Here is a 17,772-nt window from a genome sequence, read left to right on the forward strand (position 1 = left end):
GCAATTATTTCTGTGAGAAACCTGTCCGGTAATTATCAGCATTATGAAGGTTGCTGTTCCAGTTGGTTTTCATCCCACTAGAATGTGGTCATCCTGACTGAATGATATTAATGATCTAAAACCAACTTTAAAGTACAACAGTATACACACCCTGATCAATAGGCTACAAGCTACGTCTTGATATCTGTGCAACTGTAACGACTATAAGTATTTCAGTAATCTGTGCATTGTAGGAATCACACTGATAAATAATGAAGGCAATAGTGCCACAGCTAGAATATTTAAGAGCAGCTTAATGAGCAGATCGACCTGCTTAAGGACATCGATTGCACTAAAAAAACAAATTATTCATGAGGTGAAAGTGGTTTCTCCAAACTGATGTGTGTGCTGTGTTGGTAAATCAATAGAGGTGACTACAGGAAAGCTGTAAAATAGATTTGACCTTGTTATCAGCCAAGACACTAAATTCATTCTTGGACTCACGATGTAAATTCAAGATAACATAAAAATAATCACCTCAGCTTCTACATAGCTATAAAGATGACTGTGATTTCACACCAATCACCAACATTTACACTTATCAAACTGCCATAAAATATAAAATACCCCCAAACTGCCAATCAATACTCTATTACTGGGCTGAAATTCAAATAGTACCAGTGTCAACAAACGTCTCCAACTCAGTTGAACAACATTTTGGAATATTACCAGCTTTATTATTATCGGTTTATATTTGTATTGAGTTGAAGAGGTCATACCCAGAGGAGTAAGTATGTATATATTTCCAGATTCATAGTCAATTAAAACCATTTTTATTTCTCAAACTGCATTTTTCTTTCCTTTCTAAAAAAATATTGTATCGTTATCGCCATTATATTGTGTCGTGAACTCAGTGTATCGCCCCACACTATATCTATTGATCTAACAATAAGTTGCACTTGCACCCATTATCTGGCAGTAGCAGCCCAAGGATTAAAGTGGAAAGAATAGTTTTCTTTAGTTTTGCAACTGCTAAATAATTCATCATACAATTGCAAGTTTATTAAAATCAAATATATTAAACTTTAGTAGTGATCTTGTATATATTCATGGATATAATTTATCTTAGTATCACAGAGGCTTAAATATTGTATTTACTAGTTCTGGGCGATATGGACCAAAACTTATATCTTGATATTTTTTCTCGAAATTGTGATATACGACATTAATCTAGATTATTTTATAACTCAAGTCTGACCAGAAAGACCATTCTGGGTTAAATTTGCTGATGCAAACTGGCACACAGGCACATGTATTAACAAACAGCTGCACAATATGTGCCAACTGTGTGTGGGACAGCATGTGTGAGTGAGTTCTATAGTGTGGCTTGTTTAGGGGAAGGTCTGCCTTAGAACACACTCACAAATGTATCTCGCTGTACTTTTCATGCTGTTCTGAGAAAGAGTGAAAGCAGGCTGTATCATAATTCTAGTTATCGCCGAAATAGAAATCTCAATATATCTTGAATCTTGATATATTGCCTCGGCCTATTTATAACCCATTGTATTGATTGTATTGATTGAGTCTTCCCTGTTAGAAATGATCCTTTATTATTACACGCTGACATCATCCAAGCCTAAATGAGCAGGACAACACAACAAACTCAGCACTTATTCTTTCATGGTCCTTTGTGTCTCATAGAGCTCCATGTTTGCGCGCTTTCACGTTAGACCACTGAGTTCATGACCTTGTCTTGAAATTAGCTTTATGGACTGACCTGCTGCTAAGAGCTGGGGTGAGGGTAAGAGAGATGCACTATGGATTAGGGGGCCATGTTAGCAGCTTCCCTTTCTCTAGATTCTCATAATTCTTCTATCCCCTGTGGCGTCTGAGCAATATGAAAGTAAATCATCCTTGGACACTGAAACACAATCATTCCAAACAGATTTATTTGTGCAATTTGTTGCAGCATGTGGTTGCTGCCAAAGTTGCTCTGTGAGAGCCTGCTTTCTGCTGACCTGCCACTAGGAGGGAAATTCAAAAAATACCTTAATTATGGGCGTTACCGCAGTCGCAGCAAGACACGCTCTCTCTGTCAGCCCATACCGCTGTTTGCAGAGACAGTAATACACACAATGATGTGTCTGTACACACACACATAGCGAGTTCATATGTCATTACTACCACAGGCGCACACACAATCACAACGTGAACCTCACGCACGGCCTTACAAACACCACTCAGGTGCAAACAACCCTGCTCTCGCGCACATAGCGATAAAAGGACACACACGTCCTCGCACACGCAGAGACAGACGGGAATACACTCACAGCATGATGTGTCTGTACATACACACAGCTTGATTAACCCTCTGATTAGCACAGAATCTGCTCTTTATTGAAGCTCAGAGTCAAAAACATCATCGTACATGGAACACAGTGGACTTCCTCATTGCCTGTCAATCAATGCTCACTGAGGGCTGTGACTGGAGGAAACCCTCTCCCTCCTCTCAGGTTTTATAGGAGAGGCGGGGCCAACAGTAAAAGTTATGACGCAGGGGAACCTGGAAGAATCCCTTTCAGCCATTAGCAGAATTCAGTTGTAATAGCCGGCATTCAACCCTTAGTGGCCAGTATGACGGACATTTTACAGCTAAATACGCAAAATAAAAATAATTTTACCAAAATGGGAAGAGCGGGACTAGGATCAATCAACAGCACTACTTAATACTAGGGATGCACCGAACCCTAACCCTAACCGAATATTGCAAAAAAAAAGCAACATTCAGCCTTCGGTTTTGTGAATTAAAAGCAAGGCCGAATAGTAGCGTGTGACGCAATGATGCAATCAAACAACGTGCAGTGATTTTGAGTCGGTAAAGTGTGTGCACGTTGCTGCAGAACCAGCAGCAGCTCCTCCTTTCCACGCACAAACACAACCAGACTCTCTCCTTACCGCTCTCTGTCGTCCGTCACCGCGTAAAAGTTGGAAACCGTCCGTTGTTAGTGTTGTGAGCCACGAATCCATAAACATCCCCGTTGTTTCCGCCTTACACTACACCGGATGTCGCTGCATAGACTGGTGTAGCATTAGCATGGAGTGCTAACAGCTGATGTGTGTAAACAATGGGTCCATGGCTCCAAGCAGTGACTCCCAACATGATCGCCAGCAGAAAAAGTAGTGCAGTTTGGTCGTCCATTAGTGCAGTTTGCATTTACATATAAGGCAATAAAGAATCATATATTCTATATTAAACAGCAGTGTTGTTTTATCTGTAAAATAGTTGGAGAGGGAGGAGCTCACATTCTAGGAGGCGTGTTAGGTGACGTCACCTACAGCGTGGGCAAAATCCAACTCGCCCATTTGGAGCTGACTTTGTTTTTACAAAATGTGGAATAACAAGGGATGGAGGAAACAGAACTTTTTCAACTTTGTCCCTCTGAATGAGGCTAAAGGGATGTATATCACTGTATAAAAACCATTAGAAAGTGATTTTTTCATCATACCTCCCCTTTAATGCACTTTAGCTTTTTTTTTAATGCATGTTTTGTTTTATTTGAAAGGCTAATATAAATGAAAAACTTTGTTGTGCTTTTTATGAAAAGCAAAGGCTACTGGAATATTTAAAAAATGTCATATTATTCAATAAACATTTACTTTCTTTAAAAAACATGTCTAAAAATGTTTTCTAGGCTATTTATGCACTTTTTTAAAAAAAATAATGAAAAACTTAACAACCGTATTCAGTATTTGGCTTCGGCCTCAAATTTTCATTTCGGTGCATCCCTACTTAATACCCAAATACAGTACATATGTATTCAGCAAAAAAAAAAATCGGTTTTTGGGTTTAGTTTCTCTTTAAGCTAACATTGTGTGACTGAATAGTCTGGCATCACTTTTTAATATATTTGATGCTCAGCAGTAGCATGTGTCAAAAATCATTGTGTTAATCCATATACAGTCGACGCCCCCTTAGAGAAAAGACCCCACTCTGTGTTCAATGTGTGCTCATTTCCTTTAGTTCAAGTAAATATCAATGGGGTTTCTAAACTGGGTTGACCAAATCCATGAATTGAGCATTGCATTGCTCTGTGCTGGGCTGGTTGGTCTCCCCAGCAAAGGTTGGATTGATAGTTTTTACTCATTCCTTTGCTGTGACTCATACGTCTAGATCTTTGATCTCCTTGCCGTCGTGTTCTTAGATGTTTCTCGTGAAGCACTGGAGATTTTTTGCACCTGTGTGAGATTTGGCTCAAGTATAACACTTGAACTTCTCGCTCCAGTCTTTTTTTGTGCTGAGGCTACAGCCTTTCGGGATTAACAAGGATTACTAGGGGAGTAATGCTACTGCTTATCAGGCCTGTATCTGTCACTAGCCTCACTAATGGATCTGCTTAGGTACAGAGGGATAACACACGCAGAAACCAAGACACAACTTCAATATCTATAGGGGTTCAGGGAAAACTATAGAAATGTAAATAACCTTCACAGACAGAAGGAGTGGATGGATGACTGTAATTCTGGGTGTATATTTTATTGTCGGATGTCCTATTGGACCTAATGATTTGTTTTTATTACGTATGATTGTATTCTAAATCACCCTGGGCGACCTTTCTTTATTTACTTTGTACGGTGTATTTATATATATATATATATATACACAGTATATATATGTGTTTTCTAATGTAATTCACTTGACCTTCTATATTTCGTTTCGGGATACCACTTTTTCACTTCCGATGTGATACTGATATTGCAGCCTTGAGTATTGGCCAATATCGATCTGATACTATATCAGCACGAATCATACGTACTTTTATTACTTATTTTGTAGTGTGGGATGTTAGAAAAGGCTTGATCAAGTGATGTCACTCAAACAGAGAACAATAGTCAGCAACATTAGGTATGAGAAAAACTGACCCATTTATTATTAACCAATGGCTTACATGTAATAATTAACCTTTTAGAATACGAATATTCTATGATTTAAAAAATAAATAAAAAAGAAGATGTTGAAAAAATAAATCCAAAAAAACAATATATATTATATCGGAGATTTTAGATGCACTCCGATGAAATCTAGCTGATATCTGATATCAATATCGGATCAGGACACCCCTAATTTTGTTCTTTGTTTTGTAGCATAAAAATCTTAATTATGAGCAGCAAAAGATGTACCAATGTATGTTGTCTGACAGTGTGTACTGTATTTTAATGCTCTCACAAAACGAGCACGCAGAAGAAGAAGAAATAAAAACTGTAAAAAAAAGAGACATAAATAACATCAGTTATTTATATATTTTTATTAATAAAAGCTATTTATTTAGACAGTTACTCACCAACTAGCAGCAGTATAATGTGAACTCATGAAAACAGTATCTTAACTTGTGCATTATTAATAATGTTTGAATAACATAGTAGGGTGGGGGAGATATATAGATATAGGTGGTTTAGACTGACCAGCTGCTAGCTCTCTAAGACTCATTTAGTCATTTAATGAAATTAAATGAAAGACTTTTTAAAAGGTGATTTAAGTATTTATTGTGTCATCTGTGTTTTAAAAACAATATTCTGGACTTGTTGCTAAACGCCCATTGACAAATAATCACCTGTTTTATTACACTTTAATCTATAGTTTCATTATCAACAGATCAGAGGTATAAAGACCCAAAATGTGAGTGGAGGACATAACATCATAGCACTTTAACCGTATCACCTCCACCACCAGTGCTGAGTGCGGTATCCCAGTTGGCAGACTGGTGTGATCTGATTTAGCAGTGATTCATCACGCCACCTCACAGCGAGATGACAGAGTGTCCTCGATTCGTTTCACCAATTTGATCGCTAATTTAATTAGACCGTTAACACTCTGAGCAGCAGGGTTGGATTAGCCTGGGTGTTACAAATGTACCGTCCACAGGGTTTAGTCATGTTTGGATCAAAAGCGATTTTGTGCCAAAGGAATCCCTGTGCAACACTGGACCAATAACGTGTGTCCATATCCACAGTTAGTCTACTTTTCCTCACATACCCTGGTGAGGAGATTATTGTGCAGGTATTACCACGTTTCACCTGTGACTGACATGCACAGATACACGCCCACTTTCTTGGACAGAGGCTGTATTTAGAAGTTAACTAAAACATGTAAAATAATAATACCTAAAGAGCAGTGAGTGGTAATCGTTTGCAGCAGTCAGACAAACTATCAGAGATAGTTGGTAAATATATATCTAACTTTACTATTATATAATATAATATACAGTTTTATTTTCAACAAATGCAATAACACAAAAAACAATATTACAATAAACAAACTATTTGATGCGGATGGCTTCCCTCCAGAAAAAACCCAACAAAAACAAAACAAATACATATATTACTGCATACACATATCTTTATATGATTTCAATTAAATACCCCCTCCCCCCAAAAAAACAACAACAAAAAACAAATTACACACTTTCAAAATTGTCATACAACGTAAAGACCTTTTCTTTATATTTTCATCTAAATGTCTTGATATTTGTACACTCTTTAATTTGAATCAATCTTATTTCATACACTGATATACAAAAGCTTTTCCTTGTTGTCCGCACACTCAGACCTAAGATTAATTATATTTCTCAGGTTGTAAGCCCCTTTCCTCTCAAAGAGCTTTTGAATATTTTCAGGTAATAATTTATTCTTGGCCTTAAATACAACTTGAAGAGTTTGAAAAACAACTTAATCTGAAAATTTTAGTCACTTTGACATTGGAACAATGGGTTTGTATGATCTAAATATCTAGCGTATACAGTATAGCGTATTGCTCTGTTTTGAAGTTGAACTATTGATTGTAAATTAGTTCTGTAATTATTTCCCCAAACTTCTGTGCAGTATGTGAGACATGGCAGTACCAGTGAACAGTAAAGAATATAAACAGTGATCTTTGATCTAAAACCAGCCTTGCTCTACTGAGGACAGCAACACTTTATGAAACCTTTTTTTGCACGTACTTGTACTCGTACATGTGATTGTCAATTAATTTGAATGTCCATAATAACACCTAAAAAGCTAATTTCATTGACTTGTCTAATGTTATTACCATCCACTGAGACAATAATTTCAGCATTTACATCCTCCCGACACAAAAAATGTGGAAGGGGAGTATAGGTTTGAGCTCCATCCGTGCGTCCGTCCGGCCAAGACAAAGGGGACAGCTTTTCTCAGAAACTGTTTAAGATGGGATAACCAAATTCAGTGTGTGGCTTCAGGGTATCAATACCTTGATGGAGTTCGAAAGTGAGAAGTGTGAAATTAAATTCTTCCGGGGTTATTGCCCTTGTGCCATTTTTTTTACTCTGTTCGAGGTATCTTCAAAGGGGACAGCTTTTCTTAGAAACCGTTTAAGATGGTTAGTAATTTTATATTCTGATGTGATAATATTTTCTTATGTATAAATCTAAGTTAGATTTAGGACATTTAGGAAAAGGTTGTGAGTTTTAATGACAATTAATCTGGCGGAGGATGTTGATGACTGTCTTCTTGTTTGTTCTATTTCCAAAATACATAAATTTTGTGTTATTCATATTCAAGGATAGTTTACTATGGTTTGCTTCTGAGGTTTCTTATGTTCCTCTTCACCAAACAAAATGGCTTTGTAGTCGGTGCTGCCTGAGGAAATAGCGTGCCTGTCCTCTCATGCACCTGCAGACAAAGGCCTCCTACAGGTTTCCCTTGTCTGACTCCATGAGACAGTAATGCATTATACAGACAGAGTAACAGCTATGCAGTAGGAAGCAAAGACACGGAAGGTTTGTGGGCTGGCTGACGTTGTTTAATCTGCTCTTAACTTAAGCATCATCTGCATTTCTGAGAAGACAAATGCTGCGAGGTGCAATCACGTTCAACATTTCTTTGCCTGCAGGGATGGCACACAAGTCGTCTTAACCTATAATTGAGACCTATATGTTTCCACTCTCCTAATGAGTGATCATTTCCTGCACTGCACTTAAACACAGAGACCTTTGACCTGTGCTACTTATCCCCACCACCCTCCTTTTCTGAGTTCCCAAGGGCATGTATTTTAGGATCTGTTGTTTTTCTACGCTTTGCAGAGTTGTAGTATAAACTTTATTACAGATCACATTGCTTCAGCTACAACTGTCTACATATTTTTAAATACTACCGGTATATTCATTGTCTATACCAGGGATGGGCAACTGTATCATAGCGGGGGCCACAAACACGTGATTGAATTTGTTCCGAGGGTCACATGATCAATAGTCATGACAGCATTTTTCTTTGTCTGTGGTTTTGATGTTTTATAAGTTTTTTACTCGTGTGTTTGTTATATTTTGTGTTCTTGGTGTAATTTTGTGTATTTTTCTGTCATTTTCTACATTTTTGTTGTGGATTTGTGCATTTTTGGGGCCACTTTCTGTATTTTTGTTGTTGTTGTCTGCATTTTCCTGCCATTTTGTGTCATTTTCTTAAGAGTTTGTGTGTCTTCGAAGCCATTCTGTAACGTGTTGTTGTTTTGTGTGTTTTTGTAGTCATTTTGTTTGTTTAAGTGGTTGTTGTAGCTGTCTTTTTTTTTTAAATTCTTGGTGTGTACTTTGTGTTTTATGTTGTGCTACAACTTATTGAAATACAATTTTGGGGGATTTGCTTTCCCGGGCCACCACTTGCCCATGTCTGGTCTAGACCCATTGTACCGCTTTGCTGCTACAACAACCCTTTGGTTGTATCAGTGGCTAATATCCCATACCTACCTGCTCTATAGAAGAACAAGCCTCTGCTTAGGTTTCCAAAACAAACTGGGGTCAGGAGTGATTCAACCCACTTTAAAGGGCCCGAGTGCTGCTGTCATTATGTTAGAATAATAAGTTGTGTGTTAAAGTGGAGGGCCTCACAAGTGGCAGCAGCTGCTCTTATCTTTCAGGCTGTTAAGTCCCTCTATGTGTAAGTAAACTACAGTTGCTGGCTTCCATTTTAAACCAAAGAATACATTTGCATTCATTAGTCAGGTGAATCACACTTAATGCTGCAGGCTGCTTAGCCTATAACTTATTTCAAGTTTTTGCTTTGATATATTAATGGGATAACATCTGGAGTCAGGGAAACCCCTCTCTTGTTAGCTGTCGACAGCTGTTTGCCTGGTTAGTACATGACAAGACAAGACCCCTGGATCAGCTGGACCAATCACTGCTATGAGGTTAATCTGTTCGCACATTCAAAGCCATCTACGGTTTTTCTCTCTGGCCACACACAAACACATGGATAGATATACACACACCTTTGCATCCCTTAAGCATCTTATGCACCCTGCTCTCTCTGTTTGTAGAAAATAACTGTATATTACTTTGATCCATCCTAAAATCAGAGATTATGTGTTTTCAAAGAATAAAGAGGTTCAGTGACCACAAAACATCTGGAATATAGTGTAGTTGTTGGATAATGATTAGACGTGTCCACTCAGAGGATTACAGTAACGTGTGGGGGGTGTAGTGCAGAGCAGGATCTGTCAACTTTACAGCAGCATTCTGCTATAGACTAACTGGGATGTGTGGTTATGGTTTCCAGGTTGGGAGATGTGTGAAGGAGTGTGACGGACGGCCATGGGACTGGGGAGACGCTGGTTTCAGGCTGTCACCACTGCTGTAGCCATCTGTCTGCTAAGTAAGTACACACAAGCAAATGTGGATCACATACACATACATACATATAGTAACCCTTTGATATATAATTCTTTAGTAATAAATTAAGTCATAAAAATAAGGTAAAATAATAAATGAGGAATTAAAAATGTAATTGTGTAAGGTATATTTTAAGATGAAAACAGAAAATAAATTATGCAAAGCCTGAACTGTCAAAATTCCACTTTGAAAAGTGTTTCCCCTCAAAAAACCTCCCTCCTCTCCAAAAACAACAAAAAACATTGGGAACTTCATATACATATACTGTATATATTTCATTCCAGTTAAAAAATATCAGATTTGTTAATTTTATCAAATAAATAGAATTTTTAATTCCGATTTTGTTAATCACATACAGTATATTGGCTTTAAACTGGCCTGTCCAGGGTGTACCTGTGCAGTCTCCCTGAGTCAGCTGAAACAGGCTCCATCACACCACGGCCCTGAACAGGATAAACTCGCATAGAAAATGAACAGATGGGCTTAAAGGGTTAAAGCAATAAAAAAAAAAAAAGACACAATCATGAAGGTCTGAGATTAATAAAATCAGTAGACTTGAACTAGTTTTACCTTAATTTCCAATAAATAGATAAAACATAATAATGGGTGGAGATTACATGAATTTTGAATGATTTATTTTTTAAAGTAGCTTTTAAGTCATTTTTTTGTTTGTTTTTTTTTTTTTTTTAGCTCAAATTGCAGCAATAAATACTAAACCCAATAAAATCAAATTCTAACTTTTTATGGTGTTTTCTTTTGTTTTTATTTATAAACCACAGATTGGCAGCTAAGAGATGTTGCCCATTAAGCTGCCTACATACAGTTTATGGCTGTGATGAATCTGGCACACCTCCATTTGCCTTACGCAGGAGAGAGTGAAGGGGTTAAAACTCAGAGTGAAGGCTGGAGAAATGGGGCCAAATTACAACTTAAATAATATCTCTGGGTGTGGATTTAGATCAATCCTGGATTTATGCAACCCCCACCGCCCCCAACCCAGGGCATGCTTTGGTGTGTCCCTGCGTGTGTTAGTCAGGGGGTTGGTGGTGGGATTGATTGTGCTGGTCACAGACCATGTGTGGACCCCGGGGGGTGGTGTAAGGGAGGACGGCTGGAGCCGGCACAGAGGGTCCTGCTGTCCTGCATCAGAGTATCAAAACCACCACCCCCCCACATCTGAGATTAAAGTAATCACCAGGCCAGATGAGTAGCAGAGCAAGCACTAGCAGTCGCACACACCCACGTGAGCACATGTTAGTGATGGAGGAAAGCGCCCGCTCCAGGTGTCACTAATGGGATTGCTCTGTGTTTGAAGGCTTTGCAGCTATGTGATCTGGCCACTAAATGGCACAAGACTGGTTTACATGTCCTCTGATGGCCTACCTTTTTATAGACTGGGAACGTCAGGGGCGGACTAAGGAATATTTGTTCCAGTTTGGGATGAACTATTAAAGCAGTGTTCATGTTTCTGTAGTTCTTCGTCTTCTTTTTATTATTATTATTATTATTATTATTATTATTATTATTATTATTATTATTACCAAAAGAACAGAAGTTGTTCTGGTAGCTGGAGAGGTGCCAAGGCACTTCTCAAGCACTGCCGAGGTGCCCTTGAGCAGGGAACCGACCCCCAACACTGCTCCCTTCATTGTAAAGCGACCTTGAGTACCCAGAAAAGCGCTATATACAATTGATGTATAATAATAATAATAATAATAATAATAATTATTATTATTATTTATTATTACTCACTAACAAAAAATAAACATTATGAGTGATTATGGGTTACACAGCGGAGGATGCACACAGTAGTAGGGCCCTATAAAATCCATTTCATTTTTTCCAAATTCCGTTTTATTTTTTTCCAAATTCTGTGTTCTCCGCATTAGTTTTTTAAAGTTCTGGGTTAGGGTTTTTTTTAGAAATATTAATACATTTTTTCAGAAAATATTAGTTTTAACTCCTGTGAGGAAACAAAATAAAAAAGAAAGCCATGATTAAGCAAAAAATGATGTCAAAAATAAAAAAAAACACAATTTAAAACAATGAGTAAAATACAATTAAAAGGTAAATATAAGTTGTACGTAACATGGATTATTTTGACTGCTTTTTAATTATTTATATGTCTTGTAAATATGTATCAGAGCAGCATTTATGTCACCCAATTTCCCCTCCGGGATCAATGTTTTACATTCTGTCAATTTCCATGTTTAACAGTTTCATTGGTCAATTCCGTGATTCCTTCCTCGATTCCATTAACGTGGATTTTATAGGAACCCACAGTAGAGCTTTAATTCGGCAGAAAAAAAGACCTTAACTTGCTCGAGAGAACACGGCCCGAAGCTGTCCGACCAGAATGAAGTCGAAGTCTCTTTAAGCCAAAACACGTTTCAACCAGACGGTATCACATCCATGCACGTGCATGTAGAATGATCCGTTGTTATAAACACTCACGTGTTGCTACACGCTATGTCCCGGTTGAAGCACACTGTTTATATTGGATGGTGATAATGGTTACCAAGCGGAGGATGCACACAAATAACGTCGTGGGCAGCTAAGCGGCTGTGGGGGTCCTCGGGGTCCGCAGGTAAAGACGGGAGCAGCCGAGCATATCGCCTGTATTAAATAGATGGTGGGGCTGGAAGTCCCTTTTGTGTCCAAGTCTGCAACAATTATTACAACAGTACCCATTAAAGAAGGAAAGAACTACAGAAGATCCCCCTATGCTGCTGAAAACGCGCATCACTCCGTAAGGGAGAAAAATTACAACGTCAGGGGCCCGTATGCTCAACAGCGCTGGCAAGTAGCCTGTATGGCTATGTCAAAAGAGCATGATTTATATGCTTCTTAAATGTTTATTGCATATATCCTTCTCTGCTATCAGCAACTGATCACTATGTCCTCATTGCTTCACCTTTATCTTATACTGTTGTCCTTCCAGGTGTGTCTCAAGGAGTGGCCTCGTTGGTTCGTGCCCGAGAAGGAGGCTCTGCAGAACTCAGCTGTAGTTTCACGTCTCCTCCGTCCAGAGAAGCCACCTCCCCAAACCTCTTTCCACTTCACGTCGTGGAGTGGGTGCGTCTCGGTTACAATGTTCCCATTCTCATCAAATTTGGAGTGTACGCTCCTCGTGTACATCCAAACTATAAGGGTAAGTGCCAGTCATTTATGATTAGTTACGCTGCCCTCAGAAAACTGCAGATCTTAGATATTTCCTTCTTTTGCTTCTGTGGTCTGATTGCACTGATCCCATAAAGAGCTTCAAAAGCATTTCTCGGTTGGATAAAAGAAGAGCTGAACTTGAAGCTACAGTGCTGACATATTACGACAACCAGTTGACAGATTTTTCCGGTCATGCATCTGGTGGGGGTGATACTATCTTGCAGCTAAACATTTTTTTGCGCTCTTCTGCTTCCTGGTGGCTCAGGTAGACTCAAGAAGTTCAAAGTAGTAATTATGAGGACTTTGGGGGGGATGGAAGAAGTTTAGACGAGACAACACCCCCAATACATTATCCACTGACAGAGCAGTCCCTGTAATTATAGCTAGTGTTCAGTTAGTGTTTCCTGGGTGCTTGTGCACTTCAGGAAAGGGAAGGATGAGAAAGGGTTTAATCGAGGCAGTTAAAGGGGGTGGGGTAGCAGAGCAGGAGGGGGATACCAGCAATGCTGCTCATGCAGGGATTAGAGGTGTAGGTGGGGGCTTTGTGATCTGATGTCCGTGCTGTATTAGTATGCTGTAGGGTGACCCAGTAAGAGGAAATTGTTGTCCTGGAAGGAGGATGGTTGAAGCACTGGAAATAATGGGAGTTTTCTTGCTGTAGCTCGATAATCCCATCATTGTCTGCCAGAGGACAAAAGACAAAGAGGGGTATCACGAACTCTCTTAGTTCCACCAAAGCCAACAGGACAGCTAGGGCACCCCAAATCCTGTACTGTCCCAGCTAGACCCCAAATAGGTCACTAAAATGTGTAGGCAACCTCTTCCTGAATCCAAAATAACTTGTTTTTAAAAGCATGTTGGAGATGCTGCAGAGACATGGAGCTTCTGATCCATAACATGTTTTCAGACATGGCATGAGCCTCACTAAAGGTTGAAAAGATCCGATTGACAAACAACATCCTCTTGTCACCCGTGAATTGGACTACTTGGGGTTCGGCACATTAACCCTTTTGTAGGCCATGTCATTGTTTTTAGCCAGTCATCTGCTGCAGAAGCTGCTGTAATGAAGTAAATAATACTGCAGCAATATAGCTGCTGGTTGCTATATTGTTACGCAGTGTACCAATGTTTTTCCATATTCATCTCTTGTGTATACATGTCTGGTGCCGGCTCTGCTGCTGTCTGCCTCAGATCCTCATATCTCCCCTCCCACTGGAGGCAGATGGCAGTATGTGAAGCGTGTCAGAGATGTGAGGTCTAATGTATTCTACCCTCAAATTAAAATGTTGTGGGGTTTCCAATTTGAAAGCTCAAGGCCGTCAAGTTTCTTGGTCTTTGTCTTGACTTGTCTGAGAACGGAAGCAAGATGAGCCATATGGTCTGCATTCACAAATGTATTCTCAACACACTTGTACTTGCAACAAGTATTTGAATTATTAAATATCTGGCCTTAAATTCTTTAATTGTCCCATTGCAGTAAAGCATGTTAAAATGATCCAACTGAGGTACTGTTGACAGCTGTCAGTCTGGTCTTCTGCTCTGTCTCATCCTCACTGACTCTATTTGCAATTTTTAGCAGATGAGATCAAGAATCAAAGCAAGCAATATCTTTATTCCCTTTTCACATCCATTAAACTGCCATTTTTTGATATGATATCAGGTGTACTTCAGATTGCACTTGTATTTTAGGAGTCTTGCATCAAAAGCACGGCGTCCTTCTGTCGACCCCATTAGACATGAGACTGTCTAGACCTCAAAGATCGTCTCTTGCCTTTCTGTTGTGAATGAGGAAACAGCTTCGCTTTTCCTTTCTGCTTCATGTACAGCATACCCAGCAGGGTTGAACATTAGTCAGCTCACAACAAAGAGGAAACAACCAGATAAACTCTGACTGACACTCGATTATAGCTCCTTTGAGTTGTATTCGCAGGAACAATATGCTTGAGTATCACAGTGTCAGGATGGTTTACTGTTGCGAGGCCAGATCAAATGTCTGTGGGGAGTTGAAGTAAAGCAGTAGAGACTGTGAGCAGGCGGGACTTTGACCTGAGGTTAGAACGACAATGAACAAACCTCCAGATCTCAGCAGGCCTCCTTTACACTATCTGTGTGACCTCTGAATACTGGAAAGGTTTAGCTTGTATTTGCATTCAAAAAGTCACATTCACATTTTTATACTTGAACAAACCAACTGTATCCTTTCAGCCATTGAATATCATGACTGAAGATTCCCAGAAGAGTGACTGGGAATTGGCTAAGAAGTGTCTGTCTCCACCTCAGAGGCAGAAACTCAACTGAAATGTGAAACTGATCGCTTTACCATCTCCAACCAGTTTTTCTGCTATGGCTTGACTGGATTGAACTTCACCAAACAATTCACACATTATGAGAACAATGTGTGGCAACAACCTGGGGATTTCTTGTTTTCTGCATGTATTTTTCTAATTACCACATTGCCACTGGCTAGACTCACTGTTATATATGGCATTTGTATACAAAATGAAATACAATGTTTTATTAATTCAGTAAGATTTACACAGTTTTTGTGAAAAGTTGCATTTTTCATGTTATTTCACAGAAATAATTAAAAATAGTCGTATTTTGCAGATTAAACAAAATCCATTGGTCTGGCACTAATTAAAATCAGCATTTTGCCCCCCTCCTCTCACTGCACTAGACTTTAAATTTGATTGCAAACCTTGCACTGGAGCACAGAGTACAGAGTTGCTGAGTTGTTGCACGTGAGTTGTTGCTTTTGGAGGTTTGCAGAGCTGGACGAAGCGAGAGGGACAGAGTTAACTGTAATCTATCTCACGACAAAGAGCTATTCATAAGAGGGTTAAACTGATTAGGGGGACAGGAGGATTGAAGAGAGAAATTTGGGGGAATGGGAGGGGTAAGCAGTCAGAGGCTGGGGGCCGGCCCCAGACTTATGATTGTATTCAAATCAAAACACATCCCATAATGCACCACTGCTCGGCTCCCTTATGCACATACGGATGGACAAAGAAAAGCAATACTGATGCTTCTCCAAACAGAATAATCTGTCTTCCTCCATCGTGACCCTGTTATTGTTACACGGCCCTCTCATTACTTCATGAATTACTTCATGAGCAGCAGTGGGACTCCACAGTGTGGAAAGTTAATTTATTTCTTTTTAGCAGAAGAAGCATTATTCAGGTTCAGGTATTTGTTATAATCCTTAAAGTGGGCCTTAGATATGGGTCAGGGAGCAGATAAAAACAAGCATCAACAAACACATGTAGGACAACAGCCACATGTTTTTAGTAATAGGGGTTTATGACCATTTTAGTTATTAATTCCTAAAGTAAGGGTAGCGGAAAAACATTTGAATTGGAATGAAATGGTCTGTTTTATGTAGATAATGATGAGCTATCATTATTATTATCCAGTTATTGCACTGGAAATGATAGTTTTCTAACCATTTGCATCTAGCTCGAATCCATTTAAATTATCACTCTGATGGTAACATGTCAATGGTTCTTTGATGTTTGTCAGTTCCATGTGTTCTCAACCTTGGGGTCGCGAGACACTGGGAAGGGGTCGCCAGATGCTATAAAAAAACTAAGAATATTTTCTGAAGAATTTGTGCCCATTTTTGCTTTTTTTTTTATCCTTTTTCTGAAACTACACCAAACTTGCCATATTTTAACCTATTTTCATCACTTTTTCTTGCCATATTTTTGCCCCATTTAATTCATTTTTGCTACATTACTCCCACTTGTGAAACTTCTCCATCAAATTTCAATGCCTTTTATGCAAATTTACCACTTTCAAGACCTTTTTTAGCATTTATAAATAGGGTTGTCTCGATATAACTTTTTCATTTCCGATATGATACAAATTTTGCAGCCTTGCGTATTGACCTATACTGATATTGATCCGATATCAGCATGAATCATACATACTTTTTTTTTTCTCTCTCTCCTTTCTTTAATAAAAAATAATAACTACTTATTTTGTTGTGTGGAATGTTAGAAAAGGTTTGATCAAGTGATGTCACTCAAACAGAGAACAATAGTCAGCAACAGTAGGGATGAGAAAAACTGACCCATTTATTATTAACCTATTGGTTACATAAATTTTAACCATCAAATTAATATTTACAGTATTGTACAATTGAATAAAATAAATAAAAAAATAATTGCATGAAGAAAAAAAAATCGGAAATTTGAATCCGATATTCGTTTCCAGGCTAATATCGGACCGATATCAGTTTGGGACACCCCTACTTATAAACCCTTTTCACCACTTTGCCCACCTAATGTTATATAATTTGACCCATTATTGTCCCTTTTAACCTCTTTTCACCATATTTAATGCTTATTTTTGCCAATTTAACCACATTCATGATTTGTTATGAGCTTTATTTGCCAGTTTAAGCTGATTGTTCCTAGCATTACCCAACCCCAAAGGATTCTTTAAGATGACTATATAGTATGGCACAAATAATAAACTGGGTAACAGTGGATATTATTCAGATAAATAAATAAATGTGGTTTTCACACATTCATAGAACAATGGACGTTTTGCTGACTTTATGGATGGGCCCCAAAAAGTTTGCCCCCTGTCTCCACATGACTGTTCTTAAATGTTCATGTCTGTGTTCAACCACCTTCACCTACAGTCGGCTCCTTTATTTTGGGGGTTGTGGGGTGAAAAGTTTGAAAACCTCTAACCTGGGCAATCATGGAGAAGGGCTAAGACAGACTCAGTGAAACATTTTTAGAGGTGTACTTATTATTTTAAGGTGATACATATTGACATCCTAATTGTTGCTAAATCAAACATGGAGTGAAGGACAAGTGGAAGAAGTGTCTTGTTTCTGGTTGAATTGGTTTAAGTGTCTTCATCTACAACACAAGTGACATTGCTTCAGTGCAGAAAGGTGAAACATGAGATCACATCAGACAGAAACGACCAGCTACTGGTT

The 17,772-nt window shown here is 38.7% G+C and overlaps 1 protein-coding gene across 2 annotated transcripts in view; it reads left to right on the forward strand.

Annotated features, from left to right (window-relative positions):
* igsf9b (immunoglobulin superfamily, member 9b) overlaps positions 1 to 17,772 on the forward strand; it is a 35,249-nt gene that overhangs the window by 2,657 nt on the left and 14,820 nt on the right. For both annotated transcript variants that reach the window (XM_028457259.1, XM_028457258.1), the window contains exons 2-3: positions 9,544 to 9,639; positions 12,598 to 12,807. In XM_028457259.1, coding sequence (XP_028313060.1) covers positions 9,579 to 9,639; positions 12,598 to 12,807 — 271 coding nt within the window. In that variant the 5' untranslated portion in view covers positions 9,544 to 9,578. The remainder of the gene's footprint in view (positions 1 to 9,543; positions 9,640 to 12,597; positions 12,808 to 17,772) is intronic.

The sequence above is a fragment of the Gouania willdenowi genome, chromosome 9 (assembly GCF_900634775.1).
Source record: "Gouania willdenowi chromosome 9, fGouWil2.1, whole genome shotgun sequence".
In the NCBI taxonomy this organism is placed as follows: Eukaryota; Metazoa; Chordata; class Actinopteri; order Blenniiformes; family Gobiesocidae; genus Gouania; species Gouania willdenowi.